The sequence below is a fragment of the Coturnix japonica genome, chromosome 2, assembly GCF_054131305.1.
Source record: "Coturnix japonica strain WE chromosome 2, WE-NBRP24, whole genome shotgun sequence".
Lineage (NCBI taxonomy): Eukaryota > Metazoa > Chordata > Aves > Galliformes > Phasianidae > Coturnix > Coturnix japonica.
The window spans coordinates 3,548,867-3,576,290 of record NC_140664.1 but is presented as its reverse complement, the minus strand read 5'-3'; the positions used below and the strand labels follow the sequence as shown (position 1 = coordinate 3,576,290).

Genomic DNA, 27,424 nt, shown 5'->3' with positions numbered 1-27,424 from the left:
ACGCCCACTGCAGCTGGCTGAATGGCTGCCACTGATTGCAAACTGCAGACTGCTCGCTCTGGTCTCAGGTTCCTGACTCCTTCAACAAAGAATGTGTAAGACAAAGAAAGGTCACAGCATCCTTCAAATAGTCAAAACCAAGGGGGTAAAAAAAGCACATATTAAGTACAAGCTTAATATGACAATAATAACAATAAACAAGAGAAGACTTGCATGTTTGCATAGATTCATACTGGACAATGCACATATTGAAGTAAATAGGAGTAGTCATGCATGTGGAGTTATAAGTGTGTGCCAGTTTTCAATTCAACAGCCTGTTAACGACGGCTGGGTTTAACTGCATGAATAAAACATGCCTGCTGACAGTGAATTAGGTAATATTTCACTATTCCTACTGATGTTCTGTGCTTCTGTGAAAGATGACGGGTCACCAAATCGGGGATTCAATCTTACCCAAACTTTCAGCTTTTCAACAACACGATGCTGCTCCGCAATTAAACCTCAGGAGAATCATTTCACCAATTCCAAAATCTACTGATGTTTCACAGGTGACCAAATCACCGCACACACTTTCCTTCCCCAAGTCCTCCTTAATATGACGCCGTACATTTTTAATCAGCCAGACAACATGTGTTTAGATGTCATTAGGACAGTCAGGGGTCCTCAGACACATCTTGAAAACAAAGATTTAGCACCTGGCCCTCCAAATCTTTTTTCTCATGTAGAGCACAGAACACAAGAACACAGTTGACTTTCACATCCAAAAACAGCCAGTTTGAATCTATAGTTGTTACAGCTTTTGTTTGTTTGATTTAAATTCTGTAACTGAGTTCTATGCTCATTATCTCTAATGTTGTTATTTCTGTGCAGAAACCTAATGATACCTGTGTATGCATATATGATTTATATGTGCATTTCACTGTTCTTGCCTATATACAACATGCTGTGCCTGACTGCACACTGACTGCAAAGGATGAGCTGTGGTTAGCAAAAAAGTCTAAAATGCACCAATGACAACGAGACAAAGAAAATGGAAGATTATTTCCATTATTTCCATGGCATTATTTCTCAAAACCTTTTCCTGCTTTCATTTATAAGCCAGTTGAGGTTATATTACAAGGTAGATGTAATTGTACTGATTTACCCAAGAAGCCAAGAAAGAATTACAGAGCCAGGAACAGTGTACAAGCTCTGAAACTTATGCATTCCATTTCCATGACAACACAGACCCTAATACCTTGTAGGACCCCATAAAGAAGAGTAGTGACTTTTTAAGAACAGCATTTAGAAATGCTTCGTGACAGCACAGAGAAGAGAGGGCAAGAGAAAGTACTTGTAAGATGTGCAGAGAAAGGAGACAAGAACCTCTGATATTCGTTCTACAATAAAACTGGGATTTGCGGCATCATCAGATAGACTCAGCTGTCTTCTTTGCATATCAGTTCCTATATATCTTCATAAGCCTTCTCGCTACCTTCAGACACTTGTATCTGATTCCTCCAAGTTTATTAAGAGTATCTTTGTCAAAAAGTGCTGTAAGTGCTGCTCTGGCACTTTCAATTCCTCACTGAAAGAAACAGCGAGGCACATACGAGAAGATGCTTTAGATTGTAGTGCCACTGTTTGCAAATAAAACATATCTTTACATGTATGAGAAAAAGGAAAATACAAGGAAATAAGGAAAATACATATATATACCTCAAGGGGCTGTTCTGAAAGATAACTCCCCAGTTTACAGTGCGCTTCCCAGTCTAAGCCAACTCAACTTTTTATGAGCATAAAATGGATATTTAGGTGCTTAAGCCAGCATTTATGGTTCCCTTTTTTACTTTATATATAAACCTTAAATTTTATGAACTTTTTGCTTCTGCAACACTACATCATGCACATAAACAAAGCAAGAATCTTCCAGACAGATGGCAGCACAACAGAACGTTACTGATAACTGAATATACCTGCTGATAGAAAAAATTTAAAGTTGGTTTGTCCTCAGTGAACTGGTTTAGAAACCCTTTGGGCAGGTATCGAATTCTCAGCTCATATCTGAAAAACAAGAAAGAGAATTAAACGGATAAAGACAAATAATATCAAAGACTTCATCGCAACTACAGACAGTCTTCAAATGTTGTACAAAATACAGACAGAACCAAAACAAACAGCAAGAAGGGTGTCCTCTGTGAGGCGATGACAGCACACAACCTGCCACAGCCATAGGTGTGACCTCCAGCCTTCTCCTTTGCATGAAATCCCTGTACAGACCTCACAGCTCCAGAGAAAGCAGCAGCAGGGAGCCACATCCTACAGATCCCACAAGACAGGGGGGCTTGCTCAAGGTAAAGGACTCAAGTCCTCAAGTGCACTTCCTCAAGTGCTAAAGTATTCAACTCCAAATTGTTCCAAAGCTTTAGAAGGGATTCATATGTTTAAAAAATATTTGTTTCCCACAAATTTTAAGCAAGTAATTCGGCTGCCTGTAATCAAGGTTCATATAGGGATGTGATAAAAATTTACTGGGAGCTCCACGCAACATGCTGCAAAAGAAGCTGCAGGATTCAAACAACCTGGTCTATAGGGAGGTGTCCCTGCCTACAGCATGGGCAGAGGTACTTTTCTTCCCATCATGTTCAGAGAGTGGCTGGATGGGTGTCTGGCAGAAGCCAGCATCACCTACCACAAGTGCTTGATCAAGGGAGCCTCCAGCTGCCTGGAAGGGGAGCATTATGATACAACATATGTTTTGGACACCTTATTTAATGATGAAGTCTGAAGATAGGGTTCTATCATCATAAATGAATAAAACCTCTTTATTTGGTCATCCAAGGTATTAAGAACGAACTTGGTCTGCTTCACTAAGGAGCACTGCTTCTGCAATAGGATCTCATGAAAAAAAACAAGGCAAGGTAAAAAGCTTGGCTGGGACAGAAACAGTGACCTTCATTACCTATTTATAAAGCAACCTCTGATCACACTTATGGGAATGAAGAAGACAATTTCCACAGGCCAATTCAAGGATGGGCCTGATTTTCAATATCCTCTAAGCATACTTTTTGAAATGCAGCCAACTCAAGAGAGCAGTCCCTTCTCACAAAACAGATCTTCTTGGTGAGCAAGTCACTGACGTCCACCTCCCTTAAGCCTTGTGTTGATCTGAGAATTTCTAACACAGGACAACTAAGCACTGGGGCTTCCTTAAGGGTGTCTTTTACCTGTTACAGCCAAAGTATGAATGACATGCATTTACAAGGACCAGCTTTACCTATAAACCTCAACCACAGAACAGGAAGATCTCCACCCTATACGGAACACAGTTGGTCCAAACAATGTAATTTGTTACATGAATCTCTCAATTTTCCCCCTTTGGGGTCAAAAAAGGGCAGTAAATGGAACGGTGCTTCAGCATATACCATTTTTAAAGGACTGACAGAATAGCTGCTGTGACTGCTGGTAAAGGCATACCCTTAACAAAAACAATCAGAGCTGATGCCATGATTTAAGACTCCCAGATCCTGATATTTCTAGTTCAATATGGTACACAGGAATAAAGAATGCATGTCAGAGAGGAAGATTCATTCCTGTTTCACTCTCATGCCCTTTGAAACATCCAATCATTAATATAATACAACAAGTGAAAATTAATTAGACTCATTAAAATATGAGTCTAATGCATGCCCAGGTCTGCCTTGCTGACATAAACACTAAGAGAAAACCTGAAGCAAATAAATCAAAGGCAATCTCGTCTTTACCATCACATCTGGGGTTTCATTTGTATTTGGGTGACTTCGTTGCCCTGATGTCCTAGTGGACTCCTAGTTGACTCTTCCTTGGCTCCAGCTACAGCTGTGCCATCCAGAGCGTCTCATCCTCATGCCCTGCCACTAAGCCAAGCTGTTAACAGGACAGCACCAGACAAAAGCTGCCTACAGTGGAGACAGATTTTATCCTAGTAACCTGCGTGCATCCCACTGACAATCAGTGCAGCTTCTAGCACCTGGATAAGTCCAAAAGAACATCTCAGATCTTGTTTCTGAGCATTGAATACAAAGCCCTTTTTAATTTAGATGATTAAGAAATTCACCAGAGACATTTATTGGATTATTAATACTATAGGAAGCTTTCAATTTAAGAATCATTCCAAGACATCTCTCTCTTTACTCATCTAAATATTTTTTCAAGTACTGTCATTTGATCTTAAACACTCTTTTATGGTATTACAAATATGACAGCAATGTTTTGATTACATACAGCAAATCTCCACGGGTTTAAAAGGTATGTCAGCTGCACGGATCCGATAACACATAAAACGACGCCTTGAAAAGGTACTGAATAATTTACATCTTATCACAGCTCTTTCATGAGTATTTTATACAATTCCTATCCGCAAACTTCAAAACAATCATCTAACCTGGCTTTTAAAACTGATTAACTTTGTTCTGCGACGTGCACAATGTGAGCTGTACCATGTAATAAGAAATGGAATTGGCACTTGTGCACTATGTGACATACATCTTTCCATAGCATAACTAAGTCACATCTCACACACAGCACAATTATCATGGAACTCATTTAGGAGCCCCTTACTTCAAAACTGTATTTCACAGTATTATCAATGAAAAACTTCTGGTAAGGAAGGGTAAAGGTTGATGCACACCCCAGAAACAGTAAAACTTAACGTGTGTAGAAGAGAACTTCATTAAGTTTCTGACATTCATGTTTTCAACTATTTTACTTGATTTGATATTATTAAGTCAGCACATGCACAAATCGTGGTTATGAATGTATTACAAACAGGCACAACTCACCTGCACTGAATCCACAGCAGCACTTTGGTGTTCTCACAAGTTTAACATTATACTTGGTATTTTAAAACTCACTCCTCTAGTAACCTATTGCATCCTTCTGCAAACTCATTTTGCTGCTAGCAAAGTAGAGAATCTTTCCCATCTTCCTCTCCAGCCTACATCCTCTCCTAAGCACGCACACTCACTTTGTCTCTTTTCAGCTTGCTCAGCTAAAAAAAGCTGAAGAAAACTCAACCTTAAACAGAACATGGGTGGTTGAAAGAAGTTGTATGACTTAACTGGTACCATGCAAATAGGTCAGCAAATCTACCTAGGCTAGGAAAATACAAAAAACAGATATGCGTGGTTATGTTTCCACTCTCCACTGATCCTAGTATAACTGAAGTAGATCCCAGTTGGAAGAAAAGCAGATGTTACTCATTGCTCCGGGCCTCAATTCCTAATCCAAAAGATAGTTTTATAACTAAAACATTTGAGAACTGCAGATGGATAAACTAATCTACTTCCTGTATTTCATCTTTTCCAAATTTCAACTCTCCTGTTTAGTCTGCATAAATACAGCGAATGTGTAACAATATCTTGTTTTCATCTCACAAGTCTTGTTTCTTGTTTCTGTTCTACAAGATCTTCCTTAATAAAGCAAATTATAGAGCCAACTTTCATGACAAGGCAAACAGACTCATATGACATGATTTTGACACTGAAGAGATTTATGGTCTTACTTCCATTCTTCTGGAGGATGTGCTAGTTCAAATTTCTCTCTCACATTGGATACCCCCATGTCCAGGTGCAGCCAGTGAACCTCCTCAGACTGCAGATGACTGAGTCGCAACCCATAGCAGGCCACATTTTTCACTTTGTGACTGTCCACAATCTTCTGTATTATGCCCTAAAACAGAGAAACACACTCCTTACAAGCCGTAAAATGCAATGTGTATCTGTAAATAAATTAATTCTGCAGTCAGACTTCAAAATGTGACCGTGTCAAACACAAAACAAAACAGTAAGTGACAAATCAGACAGCACTTTTATTAGGAATACTAAACAATTTAAACTACTGTTCTGGACAAACATCTACAGTTTCTGAAGCTTTATTGGCATAGCTTCAGAAATCATCACATATGTAGGCTTCTGTGAATCTTAGCACAATTAAGCCACTGTTCCTTCTGTGTAAAGTAACATAATGTAAAAAGCAAAGTATAAAAAGCAGATTTGGGGATGAAAGCAAAATATGAAGAAGTAATACCAGGCCATTAAAAAATAAATAAAAAGCCACTTAATGTACAACTGGAAAGGCATCTTAGATGTTTGTCTTGTTTAGTGCCTGAATTGGCAGGGTTTAGCTGGTCACATCACAGCCCCTTGACGTCCGCCACCCATTTTTTCCTGAGCTCCAACAAATCCCATATAAAATGAGGCAAAAGACAATTATTTGGGGTTATTAAATTCAAACGTGTTAGCAGATGATGGATTAGCAATCTCTCCAGCGCCATGTGCTGGGCTGATCTGTTCTTACCTAGATTAAAAAGGCAGCAGGGGACCAAAGTTGCTGCCTCACAGACTGCTAGAAAGTAAGCTGCAGGGCAGCATAGCCCTGGCAGGGCTGAGCCCCATGCCCAGCAGGAGCACTGGCTATCACTGCTGCCAGATGCTTCTTTCAGGAAATCATTCCCTTTCACTTCTGAGCTGGACGCATCCTAATGAAAACGCTCATTACCCATATACATACACATAGACATATACATGAGACGTTGCTTCTTGCACAGTGATTTAGAGAACATCAATACACAGGTAACAGGAGCCAGATGATGCCAGATGCGCTTTGACACTGTCCCCCCAAATTGATAAGTTTATATGCCAAATAAATCATTTAAGACTATAAGAAGGAGACACAAGCTGTGTTTAGTAAGTTTAGAGTCTGAGTTAGAAGCCCAGCACCCAGACCCTGAAAGCATCAGCAAAACATCCTTAGCAGTGTCCTTCTCTTCAGCTCCTTCCACAACCAGAAGTTCTGCCAAATCCTCACCTCTACAGGACCTATGCTTGTGGGAAGATGGGCACAGGCAGCAAAGCATGTGAGATGCTTGTGGAGGACTGTATCATCAAAGGGGGAGAACTTAGGAGATACTGTGAAAGTGAGTTTCTTACAGCCTTCACTAGCAAGTTGTTAAGGTCTCTTACCAGATCAGGGAGCGGTTTTTGAGCTGAAAAAGTTACTGCTGACAGGGCACAAAAAATGACTAAGTTGGTTTGTTGCCTCTATTTATAGGTCCTTGTGTTAGTTAGCAAATAAGGCAGAGCAGCTGCCTGTATCCAGAGAAAGACATGACAAAACCAAGAGCTCTCGGAATTGACAGAGGAAAACTGAGCCTCTTCTTCACCCAAAGGACAAGCTCAGCTCAGTTCATGCAGCATACTATTTTGGCAGGGGTGCTTTCAGGTGAAGATCAGGGCGGTTGAAACCAGATGATCATCGTGGTCCTTTTCAACCCAGGCCATTCCACGATTCTACGATTATCTATACATCAGGCAATCTGAATTTTGAACATTTAGAGTCACACCTGCAACAAGTATAACCCAGCACTACAACAGTGCTGTTCATTCAGCAACAGAAAGTCACACTGGGACACTGCAGCATGCAAACAGTGTAGTAAGTTCCCAAACAGCATGACAGCTTTGTTTGCTCTGGCTGCTGTTTCCAAACTGTACAAAAATAATCTCCAGCAGTTGCTTTGGCATCACGGCCATAATTGGGTCAGTGTCTTTAACTCCCATGGGGTAACAAACAAGGCATCCAGCCTCCTGGGCTTCTGAAAGCCTCACAAGCCACATAGAGATGCCCACAGTACCAAACAAAGGCACCACCATCACACTATCACACTCTGGGACCAGTGACAGATCCTCTGTCTTGCACAGTCACAGAGCTAGGAGCCTTGCCAGCAGCACGCCTGATGTTTTCCACAGGAGCGGAGCAGGATGCCTCATCAGAAGTTTCCAAAGCAACCATTTAACTGTTAAACCACTGCACGCAGACAGCAAAACACCCTGCTGAGACATGTCACAGAATACTCTGAGTATGAAAGGGACACATAAGGATTATTAAGTCTAACTCTCCTTAGGACAACCTTCAGCATCACCAAACAAAACTGAAACCTCTTCAGATTAGACTGCAACCAACTCTTAGCTCAGGAAGCTCCTTGGAGGCATTTTTCAGTGAAAACTAAACAGGTAAGGAACATCTTTGGTGATAAACTTAGAGGTTCAAACCTGTCCCAGATGGAATTCCTGGCAGGAGAGCTGGACTCCAGTGGACACCTACACCAGAATAAGATTTTCTTCTGGGTGTACACGTGGTATTAATGTGAATATGAATTTCTACCAGTTTTCACCCATCTGTTGTCACACTCATCTAAACACACAGCTGCAGCGAAGTCACACAACCATATGTAAGCTGGGTGTTATTTACTGTAATCACATTGTCTTTAATTAGGTTTGCAGAGCCGACATTTACACCCCAAACATAAAACAGGCCAGAACAGCTGAGCAAAAGAGAATGGGAAGCCCTTAGAGAAATCTTCTATCAGTAACAGGTGATAGGTCATCTGTTCCCTCCCTTTAACTCAAGAGCAGAGGCAAAAAAAAAGATAGAAAAATGCTTCATAAAGAGCCAGAAAACTGGATATCACTGGTTTTCACTCATTTGTTCAAATAACTCACAGTCACTCAAAAGATAATTAGCAAAACAGATTAATATTTGTCCTCAATTAGAAGGTAAAAGCATCCAAAAATAGAATTTAAAGTAATACAACTATCCAACCAATTATTTAGCTACACCTGACACAGCACAGCCTTTAAACTCATCTCTCTCCAATTCGGAGATAAGGACGTGGTGTGGGACCACATCAAAGGCCTTGCACAAGTCCAGGTAGACAACACCAGCTGCCCACCCTTTGTCCACCAATGCCAGCACTCCATGATACCCTAAAGCTCTCTCAGTATGCATCAGTACTACCCTGTGATTCTGCAAATGAGTGAAAACGAATTGCTTGCTTGTAAATTAACGAAGATGATGTGCTATGATGAATAAATTGAAGCTGGAATAACACACTCCCACTGTGAATAGAAACCTAATTTCCCTATTTAGAAGAAAGGAAGACTTCTGCACTAGAAAAGACTTTCTAGTCCTCAAGCAGCACCTCCTACACGGGGACATGGCATTAGTGTTGGCAAAGTAAATACGCCATGTGCAATTTATACATCAAATATTATCATTTCTGATGATACATATCAGAGTTTCAAGAGCAAAACAGAATGAAACTGCAAAGGTTTAGGACAAGCCAGATTTAAAGGTTCTACGGAACTTGCAAATTCCTGGTGTCTCTTTGGACCCAACCCTGTATAGCTGAATTCTTTATATAGTTTTTAAAGCATCGTTTTGTGTATCTCTTTCATCCAAGGGTATCGTGCAAAAGTAAAGCAGCCACCCTGAAAACCAAAGGTATTTTTGTCTGTCACAATTAGTACAACTATCAAAAGATACTCAATTGGTTTCGAGCTCCCTCACTACTCACAAGCTCTCCCCAGTGAGCATGAAAGACTTTTTGAGCAGCTACTCTGGATTAGAAGAGAAATACTGCACGAACAGCTAGCCAAAAAGAATGGAAAGTGGTCGGTACAGAACTAAGACATGGAAACTGCAAATAGTTTTGGATAGTAAATATGGTGGGTATGGATTGAGTGGGAAAGGTAAACAGGGAAAAGAAGTAAGCAACGCTGAATAACACAGTAATGCAGCTTATTTAACTGCAGCTCGAAATGCAGTGGCACTGTTTGCATTCCAGGTGCACTTGAGACCAAAGAAATCCCATCCCAGCAGCACCCACCCCACTGCATTCCGGTGCTGGGGCTGTGAACGGGGCAGAGCATGCCCTGGAAATCCAACTTTGTCAATGTGCACACAGAAAACACATATTAACAGAAATAACAAGTTCGACAACCTTTCCTTTTCTGCATAGCAAATATAGCCAAGCACTTGCTGTAGGTGGCCAATGTTTGCACAGCCATAAAGAACTTTTTCTCTTTTGGAAACGAAGCATGTCTTTAGTTTAACACCAAGGGAAAAAGAGTGTAAAGAGAGCGTGTCCGTTCTCTGAAATCCAAAAAAGCTTTTCTAAGAATTGAAAAGTTGCTCTTGAACCCATTGGAGAATGCAGACTCATCCTTCAGAGGAAACAGCTGCCTTGGAAGGTCTAAATCCATCCAGAAACAACAGTTCACAGACATAAAGTTCTCCTTAGAGCAAAGCCCACATATAAACACCACTGTCTTGTTTAAAGATATTTCAAGAGAAATAGCAAAGAAAGTATATCTTTAATCTGGGCACTTTGAGACTCTTATAGAAAGCGAAATTATGTTCATCTCAGCTTGACAATGAGAATCTTTTCATTATATAGGTTTTCCCCTTTAGTGATCAAAGATGTTTTCCACACTGCTCTTGACAAATCATAAAAGATCTCAAGTTTTCGTTTGTTTTTTGAAAGGCAAGATGGTTTTTCCTCACTTTTTCAACCACACACATCCTTTCCACTGACAAAGGCAAACACAGTTTGACTTGAAACAGAAGATATTATGTTAGGGAAACACTAAAAATCAGGAAAGAAATTTCAACGCTTACTTTCCTTCAGTGTTAGCACATACCACAAAGTCCTCTGCTTTATCAGCAGAAATACCTTGAAATTGGCTGCTCTGGAGATTCCAGTCCAAGAGTGCCTTTCTTTCCCTTTCAGTTGGCATTTACTGCTGAATACTTCCAAGAGTCCATCAGAAAAGAGCCAAGAGCCAAACCCAGCATCAGCCTCCTTCCAGTTTGTAACCCGCAGAAGAAATGGAAGCTTTACTGCAGTCGGTCTCCATTGCAAGAGGAGAAAGAAAAACCGAAGGCATAAAAACCTTCAAGGCTGTTTTCACCTTAGGTTATTCAACTTGGTCAAACAGCAGTCATTTCAATGGAATGAAGGCTTGTACTGCAACAACCATTCACTGTTTCTAAAACAAATGTCAGGACATGGTAATCCATCAGTGCTAGGCCACTGTTACGAGTACCTGCTCATATCCACAGTGACTGTTCCACTCTGCCAGAATAAAAAGGCAGCTGCTTTGTTAAGGGAGTGAAGGTAACAGTGACTCATCGCTTGCCCAGCGTCCTTGTACTTTCTTCTTAGGAAAGGAGAACAATACAAAGATATTAATTGCTTTAGAAACAAACATATGAAGAAATGTACATATATGAAAATCAAAAATGAAGGCAAGCCTCAGGCCACTGCTACCTATCTGTTCTTTTAATTCTTCCTAATAAATCAAATATGACATGTTCTGGCTTAAAATAGGATTCTGAGGCTCTCCAAATTCAACTCAGCATCGGATTTTTTTACAGGGAGTGTAAATTGTACATTCTAAAAGCCCAAAACCACTGGAATTTTTTGAACTGAAGAAACCAGAGATCTAATTTGTCTTTCTTTCTACACATTGCTTTGCAAGGATAACCTGGATTTTAAATACTGCATATTTAAATCCACAGCAGAAACTTGCAGGTAAGGTTAAAAATTGATGCAATTGTCCTCTCACACACAGTAACGCACTACAAAAAATGAATCAATCACACTGGATACATCAAACCGATGTATTTAAGTCAGGCAATTAAGACATGATGTACAACTCAAGAAAACCCCGTTTCATGTAGAATAAGTTTATGTTATCGATGACACTGATTCCTACCAGTGTACCTCTAATTTGGACAGCCAACAAGTTATCCCTATACAGAGATATGAGCTGATTAAATTGACAATTGATTATCACCTAGGAAAATCCTTCAATTTCATAAGTCTGTGATCACTGCAGCAAGACCTACTCTCCATCTAAGAATGCTCTTAGGTCTTTTTACATGCAGAGATGCTAGAAAGTAGTGGTAGTAGAAAATGAAGAGAAAGCATTCAAAATTCATTATTGGAATTTAAAGTACTGTACAGAGAACAGTAACACTGAAATGAATGAACAGGTGGCAACCCTCTTCCATAGCAAGAACCTTGCAGAACAAAACCAGCCCTGTAAATCATCTACCACAAGGCAAGACTCCTCTTGGAAAATAGCTGAAAACAAGCAAACAACTAAGCTTTAATAGCACTTGACGTGCTAAACCGAGTTCATTTCATTTAAGTACCACAAGACCTCAGAACGTAAGTGTAGCAAACGTTAAGTGAACTTACTATTCCACACATTCTGGAATAAACACAGAGCTGTTTAACCATCTCCAACATAACACGCTTAAAGCAACTGTTTACCTTTTTTTACTTTCAGACAATAACAGAATAGCCCGGGTTGGAAGGGACCCCAAGGATCATCAAGCTCCAACCCACCTGCTGCAGGTAGGGACAGCAACCTCCGCATTTAATACTAGACCAGGCTGCCCAGAACCCCATCCAACCTGGCCTTGAACACCTCCAGGGATGGGGCATCCACAGCCTCTCTGGGCAGCCTGTTCCAGCACCTCATCACTATCATAGTAAAGAACTTCCCCCTGATATCCAACCTAAATCTTCCCTCCTTCACCTTAAAACCATTTCCCCTTCTCCTGCTATTATCTACCCTTTCAAAGAGTTGACTCCTCTACTTTTTTAAGATAAAGAACAAGAAGAAAGCCATTTAATACCTCTCCTCTCCTATGTTTCCTCCCATCACCACAGAGAATTCTGAATCATACACTGACTTCCACAGCTCTCCCGCTCTCTCAACAAAGGAAAGCAGGTACCATTCAAAGCCTCTTCCAAAAATTACTCAAAACGTACAACAGGTGAAGATTCTTTCAAAATAAACAGCGAATCCTCTATGTCTTTTGGCTTCCAGATTCCAAAGTTCTCATTTAACCTAAAGATGGTATGGAAATGCTAAAACCAGACTTACTCGAACATCAGTAGCATCTCCATGCCGGATAATGCTGGCCCACGTCGTTGGCTCACTGCTGTTTTCAAAGTAGTGAAAAACCTTCAGGACTCTCTCCATGGCCCCCGGGGAACGCTCCATCCCAGTACCGAGGTGCGTCTTTGCACTTGAACTTGGTGTATGATTCAAGTTTGGATCAAGGTAAGCTGCTGCCATGGTTTTGCTAGATGCTAGGTATCTGTCATATTCTGGAGAAGGGAAACAGAAAAGAAATTCATTTTCATTATGCCCATATCTTAACACTGATTCAGACAAGACATTTATTGCAAATTCTTCAAGACTAATTTTTAAGGCTCGTTTAATTGCTTATTTCAAGTTCCCTACTAAAACAGTTTACTAAAACAAAATCATAAAAAAACGGTGAGCTGCTCAGAGCACATCAGACTAATGTGAACAGCACAATTAACATAAGTGGCATCTTAGCTATTTTGGGCCACAGTGAAACTCACACCATCCAGAGTTAAATTCATACTTCAGTGAGGCATCATGAAGAACACCACTGAACATCCTCCCAGCAACTGGGAGAGCAGTAAGGCACTGACACATGCTGCCCAGAGAAGCTGAGGATGCCCCATCCCTGGAGGCTTTCAAGGCCAGGTTGGATGGGGCCCTGGGCAGTCTGATCTGGTGTGGTACCCTGCCCGTGGCAGGGCACTGCAACTGGGCAGGTTTTAAGGTCCCTTCCAACCCAAGTCATTCTACAATTCTACAAACTGCTACAACACTGACTTTTTGTTTTCAGTTTCCAAGTGTCTTTCATTTTTAGTGTCAAAAGACACAGCCAACAGTATGAACCTATATCTCAAAGAGACGCAAAAAATTGCCTCCTGGTTACTGCTGCACTTTTGTCAGCAATGAGCAGATGGTATCTGAGAAATCGATACTGAACAAGAGAGGAAAAGAGAAAACAATACATTTTCCTTTGCCTGATACAGCCTTAGGAATCATCCCAGACTGCTGGCTGCAAACAACAAAGATCAATGAGCTGAGCTGCCAGGGCTGCACAAGTACATCAAGAACTTTTGTGCCTCCTCCTTGTAGAGTGAACACAGCAGGGATGCTGTTTATCAAACGTGGCAATGCTGAAGAACAACAGGCAATCAATGATCTTTGGGGCATGGTAGCATAAATGACTCTGTAGTAGTAAAGCTGGCTTGAGACAGGGTCAGAAGTAGAAGAGAGTTAAATTGCTTTAAGCTGTACTGCTGTTGAATATCTGAGCATATCCTAATACTAAACAAGGCTGCCCAGGGCCCCATCCAACCCGGCCCTGAACACCTCCAGGGTAGGGAGCTACACCACAAGATAAGAGGAACCCAACAGACCATCTGCACAGTATGACCACACTGTTTCAGTAAATGGGGGAATTACACCCAAGTTGTGTGAACTTCAGGTTGGCAGTACCAGATCAAACATGCAGGGCTCCTCTTCTGTAATGCAAAATCGGGCCGTAAAACTCCAATAGAGGAGGCTGGGGAGCAGCCTTAGGGCAACTCCCTTGGACAAAGTCCTAACTGCTCTCAATAGTGCAATGACTAAGAATTAAATAACAGTTTTCTGCTCAACTTGGGCCTCTTTTAACCTTTTGCCATTAAGTTCTGCTTCCTTTAAAAACTACTACACTACCCCAAAGTCACTAGTAAAAACAGAGTGTTATGTCAAGCTTACCCTCAACAACCAGTAGAAGAAAATCTCTGAAAACCAAAGCAACATGAAGATATATATGTGTTTTTGTCACAGGGAACAAGAAGAACACCTGTTTCAATGTTTATGTGTAGCATGCCATCAACTTAACAGACAAATTTAACAGATTTTATTTGGCAGAAAAAGAGAGGAAAGCTACAAGGAAAAGCAGAAACAAGCATTTTGAGTGACTAACCACAGATTTATTATGGACAGTCTGCATCCCTTGGGAGCTGCAAATACAGAAGTGATGAAAGACATTGGTTTCACACACAGAAGTGCTCTTAGCATAATTTCAACACTTATAATAGAGGGAATTTCTTCATATGCACCATATTGAGAAGATCTGGAATCCAGCACTGAGGACTGACCATCCCGCGTACAGGGTATGGTCAGTATTCACAGCATTTCACAGGACAAAAGCATTTAAAGGTAAAACAACCTCCAACTACAAGTCAGACAAGCACTTAAAAATTTAATCATCTTTGGGTTCTTTACAACTTTCAACTTTTAAAAAACCCCAATGCTTTCTTTACAAGGTAACAGAAAGGCAATAAATTCGATAGCTCTTAAGTTACAGAAACACATGCCATACCTCTGGTTATGGATCTATTAAGTCAACTATTAAAATCAGCCCCTGGTTTTGAGTTTATGATGTGACTGTAAAGCTTTGCCCTTGGCCAACATTTTGTAAAACATAACTGCACTTCATGTAAGGATAGTTCCACAACTATTTTACAAGATCTGCTTGGTTATTATAAGATGCAGAGAGAAATAGGGTGACCAGCAAGGATGCTTACTTGAGCTTTTCTAAATTCCAGCCAGGTTTGTAATCTCACAGAACAGATAGATCAGCTTTAGTCCTCTTGATAGCAACCAGACAAGCAGGAGGCTATTATACAGCAGAAATGAGCTACTTTATTCTGACTTTATTCTGCTTGGTTTTATTGGGTATTGTGGTGATAAAGGAGCAGAGGCATATAAACCTTGTCTGTATGCAGAGCTGTGTGTTAGCTTTCCCTCTGGGCTTCCAAGATGAAAAGCTATCAATCTCCCAGTGCACACACTTTACAATAAAAAAAAAAACAACATTATTTCTCAGTACTACAACAACTTATTCCATGCTTCGAGAGAGTGGAGCAAAGCCATCCTGGCCTGCTGATATCAGATGATTCTGCCGAGATGCTGTAAGTTGTTACCAAATCACAAAGTGCATTATCATTTTGATAACCTGTTATCACCTGGCAGAGATTTAGGAATGGAAATGGAAGACACTTAAGTGAGGAATACACAAAAAGCACACTGCAAACCAAGAAAGCACAGCTGACCTTGCCTATGCTTTTTGTTTTAATTCTGAATGGCAGCCATTTTCACTACTGATAACTGAATAGATTATAATAAACGTTGTTTCTCCAAAACACAAATTTATGAGTTCACTAGCTGAATTACTTCTAAAACTCTGTTCACAACTCATTCATTGCTCAATTTAATTCCTGCTGACAACTTACCAGCACTGCATATTCCTCACATTTGATGACTGCATCAGAAACAAAGTCAATATTATGACTTCTGGCAGTGCAAACAACCAAAGTTCAAAGTCATATTTCACCAGCTCTGAGAACTGAGAAATGAACCCTTTCAACTAATGAAACAGTCAAAAAAAGCCATAACAAATATTTAAACCAATTAATTAAAAAGCGTTAAGTAGTCCGATAGAGTTAACCTTTTCAGTGCCAAAAATGTCTGCACAATTAGCAAATGGATAATATATGGAAAATAAGTTACTCAACACAAGAGTTGGTGCATGGCACCAACATGATGCCAACATGTCTGACAAGGAGCCAACTATTGGCACTATGACTTCATCATAACCTTTGCCAGTACAATGAAGTTTTATAACGTTGCTGAGGTGAACCCCATCTCAGGCTCGAAGACATCCAAATCTATGAGAATTCCTAGAAGAGAAGGCTCCAAGGGACCTCATCCATGCATATAAATACCTGATGGGGAGGGAGTATATGAAGTGAGGCTCCTCTCCACCGTGCTCAGCGAGAGGACAAAAGTGACAAACAGTAACTTCCACTACAACCATCTCCCAGGTCCCTTCCAAACTCACTGAACTGGTGAAGGCTGAATTAAGAATTCCTCCCACTCTGAGTTATCCATAATGTCTCTCACATCAGACAGTAAATACGTCATGAACTTAAAGCCCAACCCGTTTGCACCATTTGCATTAAATCCTGTTGTAGCTCATCTTCCAAATATTAACTTGCCTATCCCACCCTCACAGAAAGTATTTTCCCAATTATAAAGCCTGTATTTTCAGGGGTCTGTACCAAGTTTTCCACACTGCTGACTCTTTTGATACATCATTTCCTGATATCTTTTGTTGTTGTTGGGTTTCTTTGTATTTATGTATCAAAAGGTTTGGGACAGATGGAAGACTCCCCTGCCATAGGGATACTAACAAAACCCCATTTCTCCTAAGGAAACAGTCAACACATTCTACTTGCCGAGGGTCCCATGACACAGCTACACACACAGAGTTATGGCAGAGTCACATTCCCAGAAGACTGGATAGAATAAGAAGCACATGTAGATTGCTATGCTCACAACCCTACCAATTTAAGAAAGAAATCTGAGGAAGCTGATAGCTTTCTGATTTCAAACTGGGCATAAACAGAGAAAGAGAGGAGGAAGGGTGCTTCTTCATGTTACATTCACTTTTGCCTTCAGAAACAGTCAATATATTTCAACCATTTCCATAAGTCACATTGGAACCTCCCTGTTTGTTTCCAGTTGAGCTTATTTTTCTTGCTTTTCTTTCAGTTACCATTGATGTCCAAAACAAAGAGGAAAAAAGCTGTAATTCTCTGCTCTCTTCTGGTTAACACTTGGTATAGCTGCATGTCCAGGAACACACATCCCTTGACATCTCCTCTCTGGACACTTCCTGATTACCACACAACATAAATATATTTATTTTCAAGTTCACTAATTGTGGTCAGAAGCACTTAAGGCCCTCAGGTCAAAGTATGAAGCAGGCTGGCCAGACACATTAAAAGCATTTCGATAATGAGTTCTTGATATCTGTTTTAATCCAAACTGACACACCAACTATTTCACTATATCAGTATGAAATGGAAGAATAGTCTGAAACTGACAACTTCTGACCATTTTCTTTCCATTAGTAAGTATAACCATCTTGGACTCGCTGAAACAAGGGCTGATGTCATGTACAGCCCCTGTTAAGAAGCTTTCAATCACTTCTGCAAAGTGCTCCAGAAGTATGTGCCTATTACTCAGGAAGCACTGCACCTTGGGATGGAAAGATGGAGAACCACTTTAAAGACTATTGACAAGGAGATGAGCTACACCTACTGTCAAGCAGTAATCCAACTTCAGTAAGATATCTTGCAATATTCAATATGGCACCCTTTCCCAAATCCCATGGGATAAGTCCTGCCATACCTTAAAGGCTGGGTTTAACCCAATTTTCTTGCAATGCTGTTGCGTAACCAGCACCACTTACCAACTCCCTTTGGAGTTGGCACCAATTCCTAGTTGCAATATTAGAGGAAATGATAATGAGGAATTATCACTTGAGATGGGAATAAAAGAAAATAGATGTCTTTAATTAGCACAAGTTATCCAGACAGATACTTGCTTCAGTTTTCAACAGCGTTCTAAATGCCCACTGTGGTCCATTGGTACCACAGAAGTCCACATACACACCTATCCTCCCTACAGCACAATTGCCCGGTGGAGGCCCTACATAGCACAAGTTCTTCTGAACAGCTGTACAAGTAGTAGATAGAAGCAGTGCGTGTTTACTGTCTTTCCAGAATACCAAACACAAAGAATAAGTTAGAATTAGTGATAATGAGAGCATGCTTCGAGGAGATTAGGAGCTAGACATGTCTGAACAGCTAAGGGAAGCAATAAGGTATTTCGGCTATGCATTATCACAGATGAAAATATTTGGCTTTTGCTACTATTTGACTTTAAACTTGCCCTTCCTAGTTTTCGGACACTGAATGATTATAGCATCCCAGCCCTTTATTACACAACATTCAGTTGCGTGGGCTTTTAATTTCTGATTCACTATGCAACAGTCTGAGTCGCCCTCATCTTATCTTTATTTTTATGAAAGCCAGAAGCGCACATCAGATAAGAGGCACTTAAGAACTAGGGAGGAACAGTGCATGACAATAATCACGTTGTCCCACTGCATGGCAATGGCCCCATTAAAAAAATCAATGACCTGTAAAAAGTTTGACTTAAGCCTATTGTGGCTCAAGTGTTTTCCAAAGCCGGTAATTACAGCCTCTGTTACATACAGAGAAACGAAGAACAAAGTGATTCTTATTCGAGCAACTGAATGGCAGCTTAATGTAGGCCGACCATAGAAATTCTTCCACTTGCAGCTTTTGGAGATGATACTCCTCTGCAGTGCCCACATAGGAAAGAAAACTCCATACAGCCTTCCATGAGAACAACAGTTTGGGTTTGCCCTAACCACAGCTCTATCGGTACTTGATTACGTCCAAAGCCACCAGTATATATGCTGCCCCTCATCCTGCAGGGCTATCAAAGGACACGGTAATGGCTGGGTAAGGTCTTCATGGTATGGGGCACACTAAAAAATGAACTAAAATATAAACAAAGAAAACCTTACAAAACCCACAAGTAAGCTGGTTTCACTACATCCACCGCAATATGTTGCACCATTTTAGAGCAGACCTGAGCATATCTAAAGCTTCATCTTCTGGGTCATCTTACTTTATGGTGCACTGTTGTTTCACTATTCTTCCCCAGGGAAAAAAAAACCATACAATTCTTATCCAACAATCTGAACTCTTGTAGAAACACCTGGTGGCAATAAATTGATGTTACAAGAAGACAGCTCCACAAGCCTGTATTACACTGAGCTATCAACCCAATCTTCCTTGAGACCCTGTCAGAGCGTGTAGAAACATTAATAGTGGAGGCCACTTAAAGATGTGAAGTTTCTAAGATGCTGAGTAGCATTTGCCCCCAAAACAGAATCTGCTACCAGACACCAGTAATCATAGGAACATATACTTTAACATTCAAATATCATTAAAGGAACTCAATTCTGGTTTCTCGGCCTCAACAAGAAGCTGCCGACAACAAAAACTGATACATGATTATTTCCAAAGAACACCCACATACATATTTGTACAGAAGTTTAAGCTCATTTTTCAAAGGAAAACAAGTTGTCACCAAAGGCAGCTGAACCAATTTAACATTCCCAATTTGGCCTTGCTGCCACTGAAGCTGCAGAGCCTGCTACCCCCTTCCTCCCTGCCAAGCCTTTCCTCATCTGCTCTGCCTGACTTGTGCAACCCTGGCTTTCCTCTTTCTGTAGCTTCCTATTGCTGCCTACATGCTTTTGGAGCTGCTTTTACCAAGACAGAATCAAATCTGTTCAGGCTTCTTTTTTTCTGTTGTTTGTTTGTTTGTTTTTGCTATGTAAACGTGGTTAAGTGGTTCAAAAAAGAGCTCTAAAAAGCTCTGGAGCCACTACAGTGGTAGCAGTAAAAGCACACAGTCAATTGTAGGGAGCAGACTTGCCATATTTTGGTTGCTGCAAGCTGATATATCAGCTCATTGCTCTTCCTGGGTGGAGTGGGGGGAAAGTAAGTAGGAGACAGAGAAGTGGGAGTTGGGTTTTTGGTGACATTGCTTTCTTCCATACAGCTGCATGAATCATTTGTAGTCCAAATCTGACAACTCTGAGCTTCTGACACTAAACCATTAAATTGCATTTACTGATTTATAACACAAGGCAAGACGGGGCGGGGGGAAGGGGAGGAGCTCCAATAGGAAAAGCAGAACTCTTCTGCTATAAAAAATGAAGAGGGCGAAAATAATTTAGTTAAAATAGCAACGATTAACATGCACATATCACGTTCAATCTTATTTTCCCCACTCCTTCCAGCTATTTACCAACCATCAGCTGGTACCCAGGTGCACATGACCAACTAAATCAGCATATCTGGTTAAGATCGAGAGTCTTTAGCAGTCACGATATTCAGTGGACAGGAGGAGGAGCTGCTGATCAAAACCATTTACACACCCAATGTAGTCTACGCCAACCGTTGATAGCATTCAACCTTCTGGCTGAAATAACACTCACCTCCTGGTGCCTGAGCTACCTCCTCACACTGGGGTCTTGCTGACCTACGCAGTCCCCACAGACATCTTCCTCCTAACAAAGACGAATGGTTCTTTAGCTCACCGTCAGCACAACACCCTTCATTTTAAATAGAAGAGAATGGAAACTACAAAGGACTTTCATGCTACATCTTAACTGCAGATAATTCTTAAGTCCGAAGCTGTAATTGTCAAGTGACTCGTTTCTGGAACAGAGATGTAAAACAACTGCGTAACAGTCTAAGTATATAAGAGCTTTGATGCATTAAGCAAGTATCATTAATTTAAGACCACTCGTATTTCCTGAGAGAAGAACAAGAGAAGCAATTTTTCTCCTATTTCCTGCATTTGAAATGCTTGTAAACCCAACAACAGCCTGCAATGTTCTTTTGAGACAACTGTCATTTAAAAGCTCAATCTTTCACAACATGAAGCTTTGATGGTGTTACAAAACGTCCGCAAACAAAATCCAACAAGGTACAGAAAGTCAACTTGTGGAACACTGAACACGTTCCCTGATGTGCATCACAACTCCTTAACTCTAGTAACTTCTACTGTTGAAAATGGAGGCATCTCCTGGCTTTGGATCAGTGCATGAGCAGAAGGCCTCGAGGGCACAATCTGAGAAGAAAAAAAAATACCGGCTAGCTATCCTGTTTCACTCAGAACAATGGCAATTTCCCCTAGCTTAGAGGTGTTTACCAACACTGCACAGCTGTTTTCCTACTAGGATAAGAATGTATCAGGTGATAAAACTTACTGAAGAAATTCTTAAGTCCAGGAATTTGGATGCAGGGGCAAAAAGTGGATGGAATTCCTGGGTAACAGCACAAACAAATAGGGTTTGTTTGCATCTGATAGGAGGCAGACAGAGATAAGCACCTGTCATTTACACCCGAATCAACAAGACATCCGAGAGTTAACTACCATGGCACCAGCTGCAGACATTCAGCAAGAAATCGTAACTTGAAAACACGGCAGAAGTGCCACGGTGCATCTTAAAAGTAACTTTCTGTTCAGAGATCATTTGAACACATGCACAAGCAAGTGGCTGAAATGGGCTTGGCACAGTCAGTGGCAACACAAGCAGATCTCGTCTCTAATTATTTCCAAGCAGTTTGTAAATGTCAACGTGTAGTTTAAAGAAACTCAGCACTTGTTGGAATCTGACACAAACCATTACGCTGCAGTCATCTGCAGAATATTTCACAGAGCAAGCGAAGTGAGTGCACAGATAATAGGCAATGAGAGAAACTCAATTAAAATGCAGCCACGCTCTTCTGTCACAGCACTGTACAAAGCAGCAATGGACATCAAAAGGAGGTGAAAAGAAGCAAAGCAAGCAAGCAGCACATCTTGTGTTATGCTTCAACAAATTCTCTGGCAGCTGGAGAGCCAATGTCCCTTCCACACAAATAAAACATTTCAGACATCAGTAAGAGTTATTAAGATTTATTCCAAAGAACTCATAGAATGGCTTGGTTTGGAAGGGACCTCAAAGATGACCTAGTTCCAGCCTCCAGCCATGGGTGGGGTTGCCAGTCACTAGATAGGGCTGCCTGGTATCCCATCCAATCTGACCTTGAACACCTGCAGGGATGGGGCATCCACAGTGGGGCTCTCAGTGAAAAACTTCCCCCAACATCTAATCTAGATTGCCCCTCTTTTAATTTAAAACGATCCCCTGTTGTCCTGTCATTATAAGACCACATAAAGTTTGATTTCCCTCCTGTTTATATGCTCCCTTTAAGTACTGGAAGGCCGCAATGAGATCTCCCCACAGCTTGCTTTCCTCTGAACTAAACAATCCCAATTACCTTCAACCTTTCTTCACAGGTGAGATGCTCCAGCCCTCTGAGCATCTTCATGGCCCTCCTCTGGACCCACTCCACATCATTCCAGCACTGTATGCCCCTGGACACAGTACTCCAGACGAGAACCGACATGGGTGGAACAAAGGCAGACAAACCCTTCCTCTCCTTGCTGCCACCCCTCTGTTAATGCAGCCCAGGATACTGTCCAAGCTACAAGTGCACACTGCCAGCTCACATTATTCCTTTTATCTATCAGGACCCTTCTGCTTTTCTCTGCAGGGCTTCTCTCAAGGAGTTCTTCCCCTAGTTTGCACAGAGTACCTAGTTACAAAGTTCAAAGAGCACATCTGATCCTTAAACGCACACCAGCAATTAGTCACGTCAGGAATCAATTCATAAAGCAGACTGAAAACCTCCTTTTTCCAGTTACATGTATGAACAAACAACAGATATTTGAGTATTTGAGTAACCAGAGTTGACGCTTTTACAGACCAGGATAAGTAACCACAAAACAAAACAAAACCAAACAAACAAAACCCACAAGAATCGAATATTTGATACCTCCTTTGCCAGAAGACAGACATGCTTTTAGAGCTTTCTTCTGTCGGATTTTAATCGGATTTTAGGAAGTTTTTCACACACAGAGGGTGGTGAAGCACTGGAACAGGTTGCACAGAGAGGTTGTGGATACCCCATCCCTGGAGGCATTCAAGGCCAGGCTGGATGTGGCTCAGGGCAGCCTGGTCTGGTGGTTGGTGACCCTGCCCATAGCGGGGGGGTTGAAACTGGATGATCATTGTGGTCCTTTTCAACCCAGGCTGTTCCATGATATGATACGATATTTCTGGATAAGGTTTGTCAATTCTCATAGCACACATCTTGAAGGAGAGATTTAAATTCCTTGCTTCTGTGCTTTTATGAGAAGTTAAGGTTAAAGAGAGATATAACAAATTGCTTTGGAAATATTCCAAAGCAATAAGAAATATTCCAAAGAATAAGATGCTGTTTTGAAAGAAAACGATGAACTTATAAATCAAGTTATTATAACATTTATGTACTCTCCTCTTACATGTTAAACAAAACAGTTCACAGAGATAGTACAAACAGCATCACTGTAGCCTAAAAGGAGCAAAAGCAGAAAGGAAAGAATGCAAAGTAGTAGCAATCAAAGCCAGAAAAAATAATACTATGTAGAAAAACTCAATGCCAAATGACACTGTGCTGCTGATGTCAAAGCAAACATATGCCATAACGAACAGAAACCAGCAACCTGAGGCTTTTGAGATCCACTCTTGTCCAGCTCAGCCCTAATTTCGCTAAGCAGTGAGCGTGCCCATCACTTCCAGCACAACAGCAGGTTTAATGGGTTCTTCTGGTCAGGTGGTAAGCACTGGGGCAGGCGTGTACATACTGATAAAGAGGGAGGAAGCCTTCAATGCCTGAGAGAGCTTCCTCGGTCCCAGCCCTAGAAATGGGTAAAAAACTGCATAGTCAGTCACAAAGGACACATTTTACGAGCAAGTTTATTGCCTTACTGTAGGATGGCTGTCCTTGTGGGGAACAGAAGGGGAACAGCTTACACGGTATTTATTTTTCCCACTGGAGAAGAAGAATGAGTCTGCATTTTCAATTCCATCAGAACAGGAGTGCAGACTGGTTATGAAGAGTGAGGGAAGTACAATAAAAGGAAGGAAAACTATTCTCTCTGTGATTTTTTATGGCAGTAAGTTACAAGAAGCGATCCAGCTCCTCCTTTATATGGCCATTCCAGGGATGAACCATCAAGTACACCGCAGACCGAGAAACTCAAGCTCCTTGGCCTGTCCTAGGTTAAGGCATCATCCACAATAACCAAAGTGAATGCTTCCAAGCACAATGTATTTCCACTGAACAAGAAAATAGTGCTTCAAACATCACAGATCAATCCTTCCTAAAAAAGCATTGAAATTAATGACAGCATACCAGCACCTTCCATAGACCCCTAAGCACACAATACAGGTGAGCACACAAGTGGAACTACTTTGAGTTGAGGTTCAGCATTGTGCCTCAAGTCTGCCTGTTTGTTTCTTACATCTCCAACCAGCAGCACACTCATGCTAAACTTCAAACTGTTGATAACATCAAAAAGAAAAACAAGAGCTATGAGTACAAGCTTTAGGGCTGCCTTAATTTTTCCCCCTGCTCAAGTTGCACAAGCCACTGCGACTCAGCAAATGAGGACAGCACTTGAGATACTCAATGGAAGCATCCCTAATAACTCAAAATGGTATATTCTGTATTCCAAGCTTTGTATCTAAGTAGGGTCCTGTCCTATAACCAGCTTCAAACACATGCGTTACTCATTTGACAAGAGCTGACAACTGATCACTCTGTGGATTTTCCCGGTCATAGGAAGAATTTCATTCCTTTCTGAGATTCTTAAGCCCACACCCACCCAAATCTGGTTAATTTTGTTTGCTCTTGACACTTGAATTAATGGAAACTCCTTTAATCCATTACAATCAGCTCCATAAGCAGCCACCACATTTAAAAGAAGAATCACACTGGGCTGACAGCAATCAAAACACTACTTTTGTTTTGTTTTCTATTAATAAATTTCATAATAACTAGAAAAACTTCAGTTTCAGGAGTGTTTTTCTTTAAGCTAAAAGTGACTGAAGTATCATATACCCATAACTGCGTATTGCTTGAACAGGAGCAGGTACAGGCTGTGATCTGCACTGACTGAACTGCCTACATTTGCAACCTAAACGATGCTGGTGTGTAGAAATGCTTAATTAAGGAACTACGGCTTATCAGGCAGCCACACTCACTGCAAGTCCTGCTGCTCCTCATGTAATGCATTCATCTCCATGAAAGCACGTAGCAAACTTAAAACTTCACAAACATCAGCTTCAAAAGAAGGCAAGGTATGACAGATAAGAGCAATATTCCGCTTGAATGTTGACTGATTAACAAATGATACTTAAAATTGTTTAAGATATACCAACTTGGCACTCCAAATATCACATCCAGCACTACCAGCCTATGCAGGCCACGTGGTTTTACTAAGAAGTTCACTGCAGCCAAAACTAGAAACAATTTGTTCTGGTTTTTATCTGATATTCAGCCTACTGAATTCCCAAAGTGACTCTAAAAGGAAAAACAAATAATGAGCATTTTCCCACCAAGATACTGATCATGCCTCGGATCCACTTACATACACATATCAGCAACATGACTGAAGAAACTTAGCAGCAGAAATACAGAAGTGCCAATCCTTCCTTTCAAGGACAGAACAGGAATGGTGCCACAGCACTTCATTTACACAGGGTAACTGCAGGCACTGAATCCTCTGATTACCACAAACGCAGCTGATTTACAGAACAGACTGAACAACTAACACGCTATGATGAATCACAGGCTGATGGAATATCCCAGGTTAGAAGGGACCCACAAGGATCATATAATCCAACTTGTGGATCCACAAAGGAACAACGCTGCAGACCCTTTCCCTCACCCCCAGCTGCCCCTGCCCTGACACAGTTCCATACTGTTCTTTGGGGTCCTGTCACCAGAGAGCAGAGCTCAGCGCTGTCCCTCTGCTCCCTGTAAGGAGCTGCAGCCACCACCAGGTCTCCCCTCAGCCTGCTCTGAACAAACCAAGGGACACCAGCCATTCCTCATCCACCTTGTGCTCCAGACTCTTCTCCATCTTTGTAGCCTTCCTTCGGATGCTCCCTCATAGTTTTTTGTCTTTAAGGGATGTACATCAGGATACAAGTCGCTGCTCCCTTTGCCATCCATAGAATAAAAGCAGCACACACGAACAGCTTCACAACACTGCTGGCAGAAGGATGCTCAGCCTGCTGCTATCTGAGCAGCACCTTCATCTTCTGGTATAGGGCTAGGACAGATAACTACAGCAGATGCCTGCTTCCATTTCAAAGGTAGAGCCATATGCAATCATAGATCAGAGTTCTTTGAAGCCAGCCTTTTAATTCTGCCCGTATCATTCCAGTCCGCTGCAATCAAACACCTGAATGGACAAAAAGCTGCCGCTGAGTCGACTGGCAGCACAAGTTGTTGTATGCGAATCAGCCGCTGCGATCAAGTGGAAAAGGTTGCTCTGGTCTAAAGCATCTTTGTTATGACTCTGCTTCAGTTTATCTCAAGCAACCATCGTGTCACAGCCGAGACAAAACCTCCTTTGAATCAAATACACTAAGATTTCAGAAATACGATTCCTATTGGTATCTCCTAATAACAGCAGGGACAACAGACCATAGCTGAGCTGCAACCATGACACAGGCCTCTGAGCAGAATGCAAACCCTATTGCTTCCTTACCTTCAGAAGCCAGCTGTGAGGCTTCAGGAATACATCTAGCTCCCTTCCACCCTCTTGCCTAGAAATAAAGATCTGCCATGACTGCAGACCATTCCCCACCCAGCAACTACTTGTCAAGATCAGCTCTGTTTGCTATAGTGATCTTTCTAAGTCCTATTAAAGGAGAAAACAACAGTAGGAACCCGTGACCAACTATTAGCAGCGTAGCTTCATTAAGAAGCCATAGTCATGACAAGAAGACAAGTTTTAAGTATGAATGGCTTCAGCCAAAGCCTTATAGTTACTAGAAAGCATGTGGTAATCATTAGTCTGATAACACAGTATCACATGCTATAAGGAACACGGTGATAAAGATGATTTGTGCCTTCTGAAAGGTTAAAAAGCAAAACCATCCATCATGTTCTAGAGAAGTTACTGTTCAGTATCTCTTCTGATCCCGAAAGGAAACTGCCATATCCTTAAGGGCACATGTGGCCAACAGGTGAAACAGCAAATGCAGGATGCACTGAGAAGCTACAACTATCCAACTTCATTTGGCCAAATATCAAGTTAAAGTCAAAACTTCGCTTTTAGTCTGCAAATGCCACACTTCACTTTATCGTATTTTTCACCTGCTGGTACATCTT

At 41.3% G+C, this 27,424-nt stretch overlaps 1 protein-coding gene across 23 annotated transcripts in view; it reads right to left on the bottom strand.

The window, feature by feature from the left end:
• PTK2 (protein tyrosine kinase 2) overlaps nt 1-27,424 on the bottom strand; it is a 151,238-nt gene that overhangs the window by 75,781 nt on the left and 48,033 nt on the right. For 21 of the 23 annotated variants that reach the window (XM_085539299.1, XM_085539291.1, XM_085539293.1 and 18 more), the window contains 3 exons: nt 12,756-12,982; nt 5,522-5,688; nt 1,956-2,043 (listed from right to left, as the gene is read on the bottom strand). In XM_085539299.1, the coding sequence (XP_085395425.1) occupies nt 1,956-2,043; nt 5,522-5,688; nt 12,756-12,950 (450 nt within the window). In that variant the 5' untranslated portion in view covers nt 12,951-12,982. Of the gene's footprint in view, nt 1-1,955; nt 2,044-5,521; nt 5,689-12,755; nt 12,983-20,640; nt 20,713-27,424 lie in introns of all 23 variants that reach the window. The other 2 variants (XM_085539296.1, XM_085539297.1) reach the window with 1 other exon arrangement.